At 47.7% G+C, this 16,299-nt stretch overlaps 1 protein-coding gene across 3 annotated transcripts in view; it reads right to left on the minus strand.

Moving 5' to 3' along the window:
* The window catches only part of slc30a6 (solute carrier family 30 member 6), a 200,178-nt gene extending 190,361 nt beyond the window's left edge, over nucleotides 1-9,817 (minus strand). For all 3 annotated transcript variants that reach the window (XM_070888661.1, XM_070888660.1, XM_070888662.1), the window contains exon 1: nucleotides 9,632-9,817. In XM_070888661.1, coding sequence (XP_070744762.1) covers nucleotides 9,632-9,809 — 178 coding nt within the window. In that variant the 5' untranslated portion in view covers nucleotides 9,810-9,817. The remainder of the gene's footprint in view (nucleotides 1-9,631) is intronic.
* Nucleotides 9,818-16,299: the final 6,482 nt, after the last annotated feature.

The following is a 16,299-nucleotide window of genomic DNA, read 5'->3' on the forward strand; positions in this document are numbered from 1 at the left end:
GCCATTCGGACCAACAAGTTAATCCTTCATTTTATGCTGTTATTCTCCAGCACTTATAGGAGGGTTTTATTTCATTTTTGAGACAGTGGCTGTTAGTGTATACCCCATGTACTTGATGAGTTACACTGTTTACACATGATGATTAATGATTTGTAATGTCAATTATAGTAGGTTTATCAAAATACAATCTATATTTGATGTCCAGTATAGATTGTATTCATGACTTTAAACAGTGAGGAAAATCTAAGAAAACATGCAACTATTAAAAAAAAAAGAGGCTCCTCGCACCGAGGTAAAAGGCTATATTTAATCTTTCTTCCGAGTTTCCCTCAGTAGGTAAATACACCATGTGGCAATCATGCAAACTAGGAAGGTCTTGGATTCAATCCCCAATCTGTATTGAGTTTGCTAACCTTAAGTAGAAAACTATAATCACTCAGAGCTTCCTACCACAAATACTTGTGTGTGAACCACAGTCCTTGGTTTGGCTGTGATGGCCTGCAGTGTGAAATCACCAGCTGTCACTCATTGTCCAGGCTCACACACCAAATACAGCCGCAAGGGCAACCAGTAAATTCAGCCCCATTCACTAATTTCTTTTTCAAAAAGAGAAAATCACACACATAACTACTACTGCAACATCTTGTGACTAGTCAGAGTCATTTATGGCACAGAAAGAGGCTACTCAGCCCATCAAGTCCATGCCGGCTTTCTGTAGAGCAATTCAGTCAGTCCCACTCTATCCCTGCAAGTGAACCTCCCTCAAGTGCCCTTCCAATTTCCTCTTGAAATCATTGATTGTCTCTGCCTTCACCAACCTCGTCACAGCGAGTTCCAGGTCATGACCACTTGCTGCTTAAAAAAGTTGTTCCTCATATTCCCCCCTGTATCTTTTGCCCAAAACCTTAAATCGGTGTTCCCTAGTCCTTGTACCATCAGCTAATAGGAACAGCCTTTCCCTGTCCACCTTATCCAAACCTGTCATAATCTTGTACACATCTATCAAATCTCCCCTCAACCTCCTTTGCTCAAAGGAAAACAACCCCAGCTTCTCCAACCTAAAGACTAGATCAGGTGTGAGGAGAAATTTATAGCATACAGTCCACTCCTTAATTCAAAGTTGCTCAACTTGAATTATTATTAACATGAATTGAAATCATGCAAAAGAACCCACCCTTGCTGTTTTATTAAAACCACTTTGGGCTACCAGAAGTAAACGATAAATGCAGCTTTAGTTTAAAATTTCACCATAAGAACAGAAGAAAAGTCATACAAGATCAATGGACCCGTGGAAACTCCTACCTCTAATATCCCAACTCTCCCATTGCAAACAACAACAACTTTATTGAGACCATTTGCCAGTATTAGCAAAGAGCATCTAACCTGCTGCTAGACCCATGAGCTGTGAAGGCTGGGTCATTGAATATATTTAAGGTGGCGATAGATGGATTTTTGAACGATAAGGGAGTTAAGGGTTTATGGGGAGAGGGCAGGGAAGTAGAGTTGAGGCCAAGATCAGATCAGCCATGGTCTTATTGAATGGTGGAGCAGGTTCAAGGGGCCAGATGGCCTACTTCTGCTCTTATTTCTTATGTTCTTATGTATTTCCAGCACTTTGTTTTTATTCAAAGTATGGAGAACCGGAGAAGTTTACAGCACAGAAGGAGGCCATTCAGTCCATCATATCTGTGCTGACTTTTTAACTGCAGCAATCCAAAAGGAATTCCATTGCTCTGCGCTCTTCCTTGTACCTTCTTCTGCTTCAAATAATGATCTAATTTTCTCCTAAAAGATTCAATGTTCGCTGCTTCAACCCTGTTGCAAAGCATCCCAAACTCCAAGAACCCAATGCGTAAAGACATTTCTTCTAAATTCTAACATTTTTTTCCCCACTCGTTAAGAAAAGAAGTTCAAGATGTCAGCTTGGCTCAGTTAGAAGGTTGTTCGTTCAAATCCAACTCCAAGACCTGAGCACACAACCTAGGATGACACAGTAATAAGGGAGCATTTTGTCAGAGGTGCCACCCTGTGAATGAGACATTAGATCAAGATCATAGAATAGAATTATAGAATGATACAGTACAGAAGGAGGCCATTCAGCCCATCATGCATGTGCCGGCATTTTGAAAGAGCTATAAACTAGTCCCATTCCCATGCCCTTTCCCCATAGCCCTGCAATTTTTCCCCCTTCATCCAAATCCCTTTTGAAAGTTATTGTTGAATCTGCTTCCCCCAACCTCTCAGGCAATGCATCCCAGATCATCATAACTCACTGCATAAAAGATTTTCTCCTCCTCTCACCTCTATTTTTTTTGCCAATTACCTTAAATCTGTGCCCTCTGGTTGCTGACCCACCTGCCACTTGAAACAGTTCCTCCTTATCAAAACCTTTCATGATTTTGAACATCTCTATTAATTCTCTCCATGTAACTGAAGTCCTGCATCCCTGCTACCATTCTAGATCCCATGCAATTTTTCAATAATTCAGGTGGATGTTAAAAGATGTTGGATGAATTTCCCCCAGTACCCTGGCTCACGTAACTTCTTTCAGCATATCAACTGGTCACTTGTCACCTACAAAACAACAGTCACTGCAATTCCAAAGAAATTCAGTCAGTGTCTGTGTGAAGTGCTTGATAACATTTCTGGGATACCGGATGAAGCTGCAGATCAATACAAGTGTTCAATATTTGGACAGTGGGGTGACTGCCACACACCACCAAAGTGACTTTAGCACAAAAATCTAGGCTGACACTCCAGTGCAGTGCTGAGGGAATGTTGCACTGTCAGATGGGACATTAAACCAAGGCCCTGTCTGCCCTCTCAGGTGGACGTAAAAGATCCCATGACACTATGTCGAAGAAGGAGGGGAGTTATCCCCGGTGTCCTGGCCAATATTTATCCCTCAATCAACATCACTAAAAAACAGATTATCTGGTCATTATTAAAATAGTGTTCAGGGGAATGTCAATGGATGTTATTTATATGGACTTCCAGAAGACATTTGATAAAGTCCCACATAAGAGACTGTTTTCTAAAGTAGAAGCCCACAGACTGACATATGAAGAAAGACTGGATCAACTAGGCTTATATTCACTGGAATTTAGAAGAATGAAAGGGGATCTCATATAAACATAAAATTCTGACGGAATTGAACAGGTTAGATGTAGGAAGAATGTTCCCAATGTTGGGGGAAGTCCAGAACCAGGAGTCACAGTCTAAGGATAAGGGGTAAGCCATTTAGGACCGAGATGAGGAGAAACTTCTTCACTCAGAAAATTGTGAACCTGTGGAATTCTCTACCACAGAAAGTTGTTGAGGCCAGTTCGTTAGATATATTCAAAAGGGAGTTAGATGTGACCCTTACAGCTAAAGGGATCAAGGGGTATGGAGAGAAAGCAGGAATAGGATACTGAAGTTGCATGATCAGCCATGATCATATTGAATGGTGGTGCAGGCTCAAAGGGCCGAATGGACTACTCCTGCATCGACTTTCTATGTTTCTAAGTAACAGGTTAAGTGAATGGGCAAAACTGTGGCAAATGGATTTCAATGTAGGCAAATGTGAGGTCATCCACTTTGGACCTAAAAAGAATAGAACAGTGCACTTTCTAAATGGTGAAAAGCTAAAAAAAAACAGTGGAGGTCCAAAGAGACTTGGGTGTCCTGTACATAGATCATTAAAATGTCATTAACAGTTACAGAAAATAATCAAAAAGGCTAATGGAATGCTGGCCTTTAAATCTAGAGGACTAGAATACAAGGGGATAGAAGTTATGCTGCAGCTATATAAAGCCCTGATTAGACCACAACTGGAGAACTGTGAGCAGTTCTGGGCACCATGGCTTAGGGAGGATATATTGGTCTTGGAGGGAGTGCAGCGTAGGTTTACCAGAATGAAATCCGGACTTCAAAGGTTAAGTTTCCAGGAAGGTTTACACAAATTAGGGCTGTATTCCCTGTAATTTAGAAGGTTAAGTGGTGATCTGATCAAAATTTGAGATATTAAAGAGAGCAGATTGGGTAGATAGAGACACACTAGGGGCATAGTCTAAAAATTAGAGCCAGACATTTCAGGAGTGAAATTAGGAAACACTTCTACATGCAAAGGGTGGTACACAAGAGCATAAGAAATAGAAGCACGAGTAGGTCACCTGGCCCCTCGAGCCTGCTGCGCCATTTAATATCATGGCTGATCTAATCATGGACTCAGCTTCGCTTCACTTCCCTGCCCGCTCCCCATAACCCTTTATTCGCTTATCGCTCAAAAATCTGTCTATCTCCACCTTAAACATATTCAATGCTTCAGCCTCCACAGCTCACTGGGGCAGAGAATTCCATAGATTTACAACTGTCAGAGAAGAAATTCCTCCTCATCTCAGTTTTAAATGGACAGCCCCTTATTCTGAGACAATGTCCCCTAGTTTTAGTTTCCCCTATGAATGGAATATCCTCTCTGCATCCACCTTGTCGAGCCCCCTCATTATCTTATATGTTTTGATAAGATCACCTCTCATTCTTCTGAACTCCAATGTGTCTAGGACCAAGCTACTCAACATATCTTAAGTCAACCCCCTCATCTCCAGAATCAACCTAGCGAACCTTCTCTGAACAGCCTCCAATGCAAGTGTAACCTTCCTTAAATATGGAAGCCAAAATTGTACGCAGTACTCAAGGTATGGCCTCACCAATACCCTGTACAGTTGTAGCAGGACTTCTCTGCTTTTATACTCTATCCCCCTTGCAATAAAGGGCAACATTCCATTTGCCTTCTTGATTACTTGCTATACCGGCATACTAACTTTTTGCATTTCATGCACAAGGACCCCCAGGTCCCTCTGCACTGCAGCACTTTGCAATTTTCCTGTCATGTATTCAACCAGCATTGTAACCCATATATAAACTGACCTAAGTTGTACACCGTGAGAACACTGACCACTAGGTGGGAGACACTCCTAACCTGGACCTTCAGGTATAAAAGGGGAAGCTCCACCCACCTTCATCACTTGAGTGCTAAGGAATAAAGGACAGGTCACAGACTGACCTCTCAAGCATGGGCCTCGTGTGCATTTATACTGTGTAGTAAGGACGTATCAATGGCGACAAGAAACTGGGATTTAAACCACGCGAGCATGGCCACTAGCAGAACAGACAAGAGGTACTGTGTTAAGGAATGGTTGGGACAGAGATTCAACATTGTTAAAGCAGCACACAGTTCTCCAAGCAGACAAGGGCAGTCAGGCATGCCCCAACATGTAGTCGAACCCAGAGGGATAGTTCGACAGAGACAATGGCAAGCTGAACAGCGATTCACGCCATTGCAAGGGACAATGCGGCCAGTAATGAGGCCATCAACACCTGTTAATGGTGCACTCAAGGACAATAACAGGGGCAGTCAGGGACGATCGACTGGCAAGGGACCTTTTGTTTGAAACCGCAACTCATGCTGGAGGCGTGGAGGCATACATTCAGCCGGAGTTTGCAGAGATGAGCAAAATACCTGCAGAAATTGACACTGGGGGAAATCGCTGGAAGCTGAAGTTCAGCGAGTTCATGTGGAGCACGTATACAGTTCATACACCAGGACGCCACCAATAATGATGAAAGTGCTCCTCAATGGCATCCCAGTATCAATGGAGCTAGACACGGGTGCCAGCCAGTCCCTGATGGGTATCAAACAGTTCGAAAGGTTGTGGGCATCCAAGGCCAGGAGGCCAAAATTATCGCCGATTGACGCACAGCTACGGACTTACACAAAGCAGATCATTCCGGTGCTAGGCAGCGCCACGGTAGTCGTGACCCACAAAGATTCGGAGAACAGGTTGCCACTCTGGATTGTCCCAGGGGACGGTCCCACACTACTGGGGAGGAGTTGGCTTGCTGCCATGAACTGGAAATGGGGCGATGTCAATGCAATTTCCTCTGTGGAGCGAGTATCATGCTCACAGGTCCTGGACAAATTTGACTCATTATTTCAACCCGGCATTGGCACTTTCATGGGGGCCAAGGTAGTGATTCACATAAACCCGGACGCCAGACCAGTACACCACAAGGCCAGAGCGGTGCCGTACGTGATGCGGGAAAAGATAGAAGGTGAATTGGACCGCCTGTTGAGGGAAGGCATCATCTCGCCAGTCGAATTCAATGACTGGGCGAGCCCGATTGTGCCGGTGCTCAAGGCGGATGGGTCGGTCAGGATATGTGGCGATTACAAGGCCACCATCAATCGGGTGTCACTCCAAGACCAGTACCCGCTACCGAGAGTGGAGGACCTCTTTGCGACGCTATCCGGTGGCAAACTTTTTTCAAAATTGGACCTGACCTCAGCTTACATGACTCAGGAGCTGGCGAGTGAGTCGAAGAAGCTGACCACCATCACAACACACAAGGGGTTGTTTGAGTACAACAGATGTCCGTTCGGGATTCGCTCGGCCGCCGCGATTTTCCAACGAAATATGGAAAGCCTCCAAGTCGATTCCAGGGACGGTGGTTTTTCAGGACGACATCCTCATTACGGGTTACGATACTGAAGAACACCTCCACAACCTGGAGGAGGTGCTACGCAGACTGGACCGGGTAGGTCTGCGACTGAAAAAGGCGAAGTGCGTCTTCTTAGCTCCAAAGGTAGAATTCCTGAGGATGAGGGTAGCAGCAGACGGGATCAGCCCTACTGCATCCAAGACGGAAGCGATCCAGAGAGCACCCAGACCCCGTAACACGACGGAGCTGCGTTCGTTCCTGGGGCTCCTGAACTATTTTGGTAACTTTCTTCCCAAATTGAGCACGCTGCTAGAGCCGCTACACATGCTCCTACGCAAAGGTCGCGAATGGGTCTGGGGGGACAGCCAGGAAAGGGCTTTTAATAGAGCACGCAATTTGTTATGTTCTAACAATCTGTTAACGCTATATGACCCATGTAAGAAACTTGTGTTAGCGTGCGATGCGTCGTCCTATGGTGTCGTGTGTGTGTTGCAGCATGTCAATGCCAAGGGTCAGTTACAGCCGGTAGCTTATGCCTCCAGGAGTCTGTCCCAGGCAGAAAGGGGCTACGGGATGGTAGAAAAGGAGGCGGCTCGCATGAGAATATGCGGTAAAGAAAATGCACCAGTACCTGTTTGGCAGGAAATTTGAGCTGGAGACAGGTCACAAACCCCTAACGTCCCTTTTGGCCGACAAAGCCATAAATGCAAACGCATCGGCCCGCATACAGAGGTGGGCGCTCACGTTAGCTGCCTATGACTACACAATTCGGCACAGACCGGGCACCGAAAACTGTACCGATGCACTCAGCAGGCTCCCACTAGCCACCACTGAGGGGGCTACCGAGCATGGTGCTGAAATGGTCATGGCTGTTGAAGCTTTCGGAAGCGAAGGCTCACCCGTGACAGCCCGTCAGATTAAAGGCTGGACAAATAGAGACCCGCTATTGTCTCTAGTCAAGAAATGTGTCCTGAATGGAGACTGGGCAGCCACGTACAGGGCATGCCCTGAGAAATTTAAACCATTTCACAGGCGCAAGAATGAACTCTCGATTCAGGCCGATTGCCTACTGTGGGGAAACCGCGAAGTCATGCCCCAGATGGTCAGAGAGGTGTTCATCAGAGAACTCGACAATGGGCACCCGGGCATTGTCACGATGAAGGCAATTGCCAGGTCACACGTTTGGTGGCCAGGGATAGACGCAGATCTGGAACTTTGTGTTCGCAGGTGCAACACGTGTGCCCAGCTGGGCCATGCGCCCAGGGAAGCCCCCCCTTAGCCCCTGGCCCGCCAAGCCTTGGTCACGCATCCATGTGGACTACGCAGGTCCTTTCATGGGGAAAATGTTTCTGGTAGTAGTAGACGCCTACTCCAAATGGATCGAGTGTGACATTTTAAATTCAAGCACATCCTCTGCCACGGTAGAAAGTCTACGGGCAATGTTCGCCGCCCACGGTCTACCGGACGTCTCGGTCAGCAACAATGGCCCGTGCTTCACAAGCACTGAATTCCAGGACTTCATGGCAGGCAATGGAATTAACCATGTTAGAACGGCACCGTTCAAGCTGGCCTCAAACGGCCAGGCAGAACGAGCAGTGCAGATAATCAAACAGGGGCTGCTCAGATTCCAAGGGGGTTCCCTACAAACCCGCTTATCACGCCTCCTGTTGGCCTATAGATCCCGACCACACTCGCTCACAGGGGTTCCACCCGCAGAGCTACTAATGAAAAGGACGCTCAAAACCCGATTATCCCTTATACACCCCACCATGAAAGAAATTGTCGAGAGCAGGCGCCAGTCACAATATCACTACCATGACAGAAATGCGAGGGCGCGATGTATTGATGTAAATGATCCTGTTTTTGTCCTCAACTACGCTGCAGGGCCCAAATGGCTCGCAGGCACTGTGGTTGCCAAAGAGGGAAATAGGATTCTGGTAGTTAAACTTACCAATGGACAAATCTGCCGCAAACATGTGGATCAAACAAAAAGGAGGTTCAGCAACCCCATAGAAGAAGCAGAGGAAACACGATATAGAGTTCACTCCACCACAGGTGACCGAACACCGGAACCAAAGGGAGGAGAGCCCAGTCACTGTGGGCAGTCCGGACAGGCCTGAGGCACTGCAAACAGCAGACACTCAGGCCAGCGCCCAACAACCGGAGCCCCAACTCAGGCGCTCTACAAGGGAGCGTAAACCACCAGAGAGACTCAACCTGTGATCCCAATAAGACTTTGGGGAGGGAGGTGATGTCATGTATTCAACCAGCATTGTAACCCATGTATAAACTGACCTAAGTTGTACACCGTGAGAACACTGACCACTAGGTGGGTGACACTCCTAACCTGGACCTTCAGGTATAAAAGGGGAAGCTCCACCCACCTTCATCACTTAAGTGCTAAGGAATAAAGGACAGGTCACAGACTGACCTCTCAAGCATGGGCCTCGTGTGCATTTATACTGTGTAGTAAGGACGTATCATCCTCCATTTAAATTATAATTTGCTTTTCAATTTTTTCTGCCAAAGTGGATAACTTCACATTTTCCCACATTATACTCCATCTGCCAAATTTTTGCCCACTCACTTCACCTGTCTATATCCCTTTGCAGATTTTTTGTGTCCTCATCCAATTTGCTTTCCCACCCACCTTTGTATCATCAGCAAACTTGGCAACATTACACTCGGTCCCTTCATACAAGTCATTAAAATAGATTGTAAATAGTTTGGAACTCTCTTCCGCAAATGGCAACTGATGCTAGATCAATTGTTAATTTTAAATGTGATTGGTTGATTTTGGGTCAGCCAAAGGTATTGAGGGATATGGACCAAAGGGATATGGAGTTAACTCACAAGTCAGCCATGGTCTCATTGAGGGGCTCAATGGCCTATTCCTGTGTTCATTATCACACTGCTGTTTGTGGGATCTTGCTGTACGCAGTTTTAGCTACCGCGTTTCTTACATTATAACAATGACTGCACTGCAACAAAAAAGTATTTCAGTGGCTGTAAAACGTTCTGGAACGCCCGGAGGTCGTGAAAGGTATTTGATAAATGTAAGTTTTTCTTTCTTAGGAGTAGGATTTGTCATGAGTGTCACCCAGCCACCATCACTCTCCTCCCCGGGCCCAGCCGCTCCTCTCCCTCTCACCTTCTTCCTCCTCCTTCACGTTCACCACGTCCACCGCCACCATGTCCGGCTTGTCCAGCCCGATGCCGAACGGCGATAGCTTCCTCTCGGTCACCCCCGAGGGCACCACATCGGGCTTGGGCCCGAATTTACGGGGGTAATAATCCCCGCTCAGGTAGCGCGACGTGTCGTCCGCCATCTTCAGCCGCCGCGTTTACCCCGCCCCCACACACCGCTTAAAGCTGGACCACTCCCATTCACATATTCACAAGACCAACAAAAGAAAGTGTCTGAGTACTTCATTTACACTAAATCCGTCTCCTTGAAATAAGAGAACATTTATTTTTATGATATTTTTTAATCGAATTATAGTCGATAGACGGAAAATATATTGATGTGAGGACGTTTTTTTTAATGTATGTATTACTTTTTATAATAAGGAAGGGGGATGTTCAGGAAGTTTTTTTTAATGTAGGTATTACTTTTTATAATAAGGAAGGGGGACATTGTGTTGTAACTAATAACTGGGAACAAGGGCGGCCAACTATCAAATTTTAAACTGTAAATCGGGTACAAAAAAGATACAGAAAAATATAATCAAATCACAGTGGTAAACTTACTGTCTTACAGTGGATGGTAATTATGGACATCTTTTTAAATAAAATGTCTTAAGCTTGGGTTTAATCTTTCAAGATGTCTGTCCAAAAATTAAAGCATACTGTACTGCTAGGTACCCATTACAGCATGATTGATATTCCTAATACTGATTTATAAAAGTTTCAGTTTGAATTTGTAAATGTGAGGAATTCTTAAAATAAGCCTGTATCCTATCATTCTGTGGCCCAGTGCATTTGAACAATAACATTGATAAAGGTGACAATTTTGCTCTATTCCCACAACATGATACTTTCAAGAGCAAAATACTGCAGATGCTGAAAATCTGAAATAAAATACTTTCAGATTTTGTTTAATGATACAATAATATTACAATTGGTGGGGAGCACAAGGTTAAAAGTACATCTTAATAAGCAAACAAGTTTAATAGTATACTTACAAAATAGATTTTAAAAAATTAATTCTTGGGATATGGACATCGCTGGCAAAGCCAGGATTTATTGCCCCCAGTTGCCCTTGAGATGGTGGCGGCAGCCATTCTTCTTGAACCATTGCAGTCCTTGTGGTGAAGGTACTCTTACAACACTGCGAGGGAGGGAATTCCAAGATTTTGACAAAGAAACGTTGAAGGAACGGCGCTATATGTCCAAGTCAGGGTGGTGTGTGACTTGGAGGTGGTGGTGTTCCCATCCACATGCTGCCATTGTTTTTCGAAGTAGTGGTGGTTGTGGGTTTGGGAGGTGTTGCAATAGAAGCCTTGGCGACTGACATGAACAATTGTGAATATAATTAAGTTTGAGCATTTACTCCAATGGCTCAGCTGGGTAAAACAATCAGAAGGCGAATCATATAAACCATGAAGGACCATGACTAGTGCTGTTGGGGAGGAGTTAAACTAATATGGCAGGGGGATGAGAACCTATGCAGAGGGAAATAGAAGGTGGGCAGAAGCAAAAGATAGAAAGGAGAATAGTAATGCAGTGGAGGAGGATTTCCTGGAGTGTATTAGGGATGGTTTTCTAGACCAATATGTCAAGGAACCAACCAGGGAGCTGGCCATCCTAGACTGGGTGATGTGTAATGAGAAGGGACTAATTAGCAATCTTGTTGTGCGAGGCCCTTTGGGGAAAAGTGACCATAATATGGTAGAATTCCTTATTAAGATGAAGAGTGACAAAGTTAATTCGGAAACTAGGGTCCTGAACTTAAGGAAAGGTAACTTCGACGGTATGAGGTGTGAATTGGCTAGAATAGACTGGCAGAGGATACTTAAAGGGTTGACGGTGGATAAGCAATGGCAAACATTTAAAGATCACATGGATAAACTTCAGCAATTGTACATCCCTGTCTGGAGTAAAAATAAAACTGGGAAGGTGGCTCAACCATGGCTAACAAGGGAAATTAAGGATAGTGTTAAAACCAAGGAAGAGGCATATAAATTGGCTAGAAAAAGCAACAAGCCTGAGGACTTGGAGAAATTTAGAATTCAACCGAGGAGGACTAAGGGTTTAATTAGGATGGGGAAAATAGAGTACGAGAGGAAGCTTGCAGGGAACATAAAAACTGACTGCAAAAGCTTCTATAAATATGTGAAGAGAGCTCTTTCATAGTGCTCAACAAAAATATATTCCAGTGAAAAAGAAGGGCGGTAAGAGAAGGGATAACCAGCCGTGGATAACCAAGGAAATAAAGGAGAGTATCAAATTAAAAACCAATGCGTATAAGGTGGCCAAGGTTAGTGGGAATATAGAAGATTGGGAAAATTTTAAACGACAGCAAAGAATGACTAAGAAAGCAATAAAGAAAGGAAAGATAGATTACGAAGGTAAACTTGCGCAAAACATAAAAACGGATAGTAAAAGCATTTACAGATATATAAAACGGAAAAGAGTGACTAAAGTAAATGTTGGTCCCTTAGAAGATGAGAAGGGGGATTTAATAATGGGAAATGTGGAAATGGCTGAGACCTTAAACAATTATTTTGCTTCGGTCTTCACAGTGGAAGACACAAAAACCATGCCAAAAATTGCTGGTCACGGAATGTGGGAAGGGAGGACCTTGAGACAATCACTATCACTCGGGGGGTAGTGCTGGACAGGCTAATGGGACTTAAGGTAGACAAGTCCTCTGGTCCTGATGAAATGCATCCCAGGGTATTAAAAGAGATGGCGGAAGTTATAGCAGATGCATTCGTTATAATCTACCAAAATTCTCTGGACTCTGCGGAGGTACCAGCGAATTGGAAAGCAGCTAATGTAATGCCTCTGTTAAAAAAGGGGGCAGACAAAAGGCAGGTAACTATAGGCCGGCTAGTTTAACATCTGTAGTGGGAAAAATGCTTGAAGCTATCATTAAGGAAGAAATAACGGGACATCTAGATAGGAATAGTGCAATCAAGCAGGCACAACATGGATTCATGAAGGGGAAATCATGTTTAACTAATTTACTGGAATTCTTTGAGGATATAATGACCATGGTGGATAGAGGTGTACCGATGGATGTGGTGTATTTAGATTTTCAAAAAGCATTCGATAAGGTGCCACACAAAAGGTTACTGCAGAAGATAAAGGAACGCGGAGTCAGTGGAAATGTATTAGCATGGATAGGGAATTGGCTGGCTAACGGAAAGCAGAGAGTCGGGATAAATGGGTCCTTTTCGGGTTGGAAATTGGTGGCTAGTGGTGTGCCACAGGGATCGGTGCTGGGACCACAACTGTTTACAATATACATAGATGACCTGGAAGAGGGGACAGAGTGTAGTGTAACAAAATTTGCAGATGACACAAAGATTAGTGGGAAAGCGGGTTGTGTAGAGGACACAGAGAGGCTGCAAAGAGATTTAGATAGGTTAAGCGAATGGGCTAAGGTTTGGCAGATGGAATACAATGTCGGAAAGTGTGAGGTCATCCACCTTGGGGAAAAAGAAACAGTAAAAGGGAATATTATTTGAATGGGGAGAAATTACAACATGCTGCGGTGCAGAGGGACCTGGGGGTCCTTGTGCATGAAACTCTTTTGAGTTAAACTGCAAAAACATAAAACATGTATCCGTGCCACCCGACCTGGATGACACACACAAGACATTTACAAGGCCCCTTTTTTATTTATTTTTTTTGTGTTTTTTTTTTTTGGGGCACTAAAATCAAATTTTTCCTTTTTCCAGTGCCCCCTATAAAAGGAGAGGGGGACACTAAAAGCACCGGCAATTAAAACAAATTAAACTTTAAAACGTAAAATCAAATTAAAATTTGGTTGCCGGGCGTGATGATGCACTCCAGTCCCTCCGGTGCCCACCTCTCGCGGAAGGCCGCGAGCGTACCGGTGGACACCGCGTGCTCCATCTCCAAGGACACCCTGGACCGGATGTAAGAGCGGAAGAGAGGCAGGCAGTCAGGTTGAACGACCCCCTCGACCGCCCGCTGCCTGGACCGGCTGATGGCACCCTTGGCCGTGCCCAGGAGCAGTCCTACGAGGAGGCCTTCGGACCTACCCGCTCCCCTCCGCACAGGGTGCCCAAAGATCAGGAGAGTGGGACTGAAGTGCAGCCAGAATTTCAGGAGCAGCCCCTTCAAATAGTGGAACAGGGGCTGCAACCTCGTGCATTCAATAAAAACATGGAACACGGACTCCTCCAGACCGCAGAAATTGCAGGCGGCCTGGGAGTCCGTGAACCGGCTTAAAAATTTGTTGCACGGCACTGCTCCGTGCACCACCCTCCAGGCCAAGTCCCCGATGAATAGTGGGAGGACCCCTGCGTAGAGTGCCCTCCATCGGGGACCCCCGCCTCCTCCGGACGGCAAGATGGTACGCCATGGCGTGTCCGGACGGCCGGCGAGGATGGCAAAGTTGAGGGTGTGCAGGAGCAGCCCGTACAGGAAACCCCTCCGCGCGGAACTGAAAGGCACGGAGGGGATTTCCCCGAGGCGGCTCAAGTTGTGAGGCGCCGGCCCCCGAGGGAGGTTCCGGGGTTTGGCGCCGATGAGGAATTCCGTCCGGACGGGGGTCAGCTCGGACGGGATCTCCCCACGTGCTTGAGCCTCCTCGATGCACCTAACGGAGTCAGGGCCCAGAGCTGTTTTTAGCGACTCGATGGCATCGGCCGCGTGGCGGACGTTGGCAGAGTTTAGGCGCCGCGCCAGCGTGTCTGGCGCCATCCAGCCCGCTCCTCCGCCATCGAGCAGGTCCCTGACCCTGGTCACCTCACCAGCCACAGCCCTCTCTTCCGACCGCCACATGAAGCCTCGGCCGTGGAGGTACGGATTCCCGAGCAGCGGCTCCTGCAGGACGGCCGCCACTCCAGCCGGCGGAGAGCTGCGCTTGGTGGAGACTTTGTTCCAGACCCTGATGAGTTCCCTGTAAAAGACAGGCAGCTCCCGGAGGGCGGTCCTGGCACCCCCCAAGTTCACAAACAGGAGCTGCGTGTCATAATTGAGGTCGAGCTGCTGGCGGAAGAAATACCTCGCCAGAGCACACCACCTAGGAGGGGGCTCGACGTAAAGGTATCTCTGCAGGGTCTGAAGACGGAAAGTCGCGAGCTGGGCGCTGATGCACACCAACGACTGACCGCCCTCCTCAAGCGGGAGACTCAAGACCGCGGCAGAGACCCAGTGCTTCCTGTTGTTCCAGAAGAAGTCCACCAGCTTCTTCTGTATCTTGGCGACAAACGCAGGGGGAGGGGTCAAAGTGACCAGCCGGTACCACAGCATTGCGGCCACCAGCTGGTTTATGACTAGCGCTCGACCCCTGTAGGACAGCACTCGGAGCAGTCCTGTCCAGCGCCCTAGGCGAGCGGCGACCTTGGCCTCCAGCTCCTGCCAGTTCGCCGGCCAGGCTCCCTCGTCGGGGCTAAGGTAGACTCCCAGATAGAGGAGATGGGTCGTGCTCCAGGCAAAAGGCCTGAGCTCCTCCGGCAGGGAGTCCACCCGCCACTGACCCACCAGGAGTCCGGAACATTTCTCCCAGTTGATCCTGGCGGAGGACGCGGCCGAGTAAATCTCCTGGCACTCACGCATCCTCCGCAGGTCAGCGGGATCCTCTACCGCGAGGAGCACGTCATCGGCGTAAGCCGAGAGGACGACCTCCACGCCCGGCCCTTGCAGAGCCAGTCCCGTCAACCTCGTCCGCAAGAGGCGCAGGAAAGGCTCCACGCAAACGGCATATAACTGGCCGGACATGGGGCATCCCTGGCGCACCCCTCTCCTAAAGCGAAGGGGCGCCGTCAAGGACCCGTTAACCTTAATCAGACACTCCGCGGCGGCGTACAAAAGTCGGATCCGGGCGACGAAATGCGTCCCGAACCCGAAAGCGCGCAGAGTTCCGAGCAGATAGTCGTGATCCACCCTGTCGAACGCCTTCTCTTGGTCGAGGGATAGGAAGGCGACCGACAGACCAGCCTCCTGGGAACAATGGATGAGGTCCCGGACCAGATGGATGTTGTCGTGGATTGTCCGGCCCGGGACCGTGTATGACTGGTCGGGGTGGATCATGTGGTCCAGCACGGCACCAAGGCGAGCAGACATCGCCTTGGCGAAGATTTTGTAGTCCGTGCTGAGGAGGGAGACCGGGCGCCAGTTCTTAAGGAGGCGGAGATCGCCCTTCTTAGGCAGCAGGACGATGACTGCCCTGCGCCAAGAGAGGGGCATCTCCCCGGTCGCCAGACTTTCCCCCAGGACCCGCGCGTATTCGCTCCCCAGGACGTCCCAGAACGCCCTGTGGAACTCCACGGTCAGCCCGTCCAGCCCCGGGGATTTTCCCCTCGAGAGCCGGGCGAGGGCACCGGTCAGCTCCGCCAGGCTTAGCGGAGCTTCCAGATTTTCGGCGCCCTCCGGGCCGACCTTCGGCAGGTCCTCCCACAAAACTCTACGCGCTTCCTCGCTGGACGGATCCGGAGAGAACAGAGCCCCGTAATATTCACGGACCCTGTTGTTGACGCCCTCCGGATCCGAGACGAGAGAGCCGTCGTCGGCCAGCAGCGTCAAGAGCTGCTTACGGACACTCTGCCTTTTTTCCAGCGAGTAGAAGAAGGGGGAGCCGCGGTCCAGATCCCGCAGGAACTGGATCCGCGACCTCACGAA

Source organism: Pristiophorus japonicus, chromosome 9 (genome assembly GCF_044704955.1).
Source record: "Pristiophorus japonicus isolate sPriJap1 chromosome 9, sPriJap1.hap1, whole genome shotgun sequence".
Classification (NCBI taxonomy): Eukaryota; Metazoa; Chordata; class Chondrichthyes; family Pristiophoridae; genus Pristiophorus; species Pristiophorus japonicus.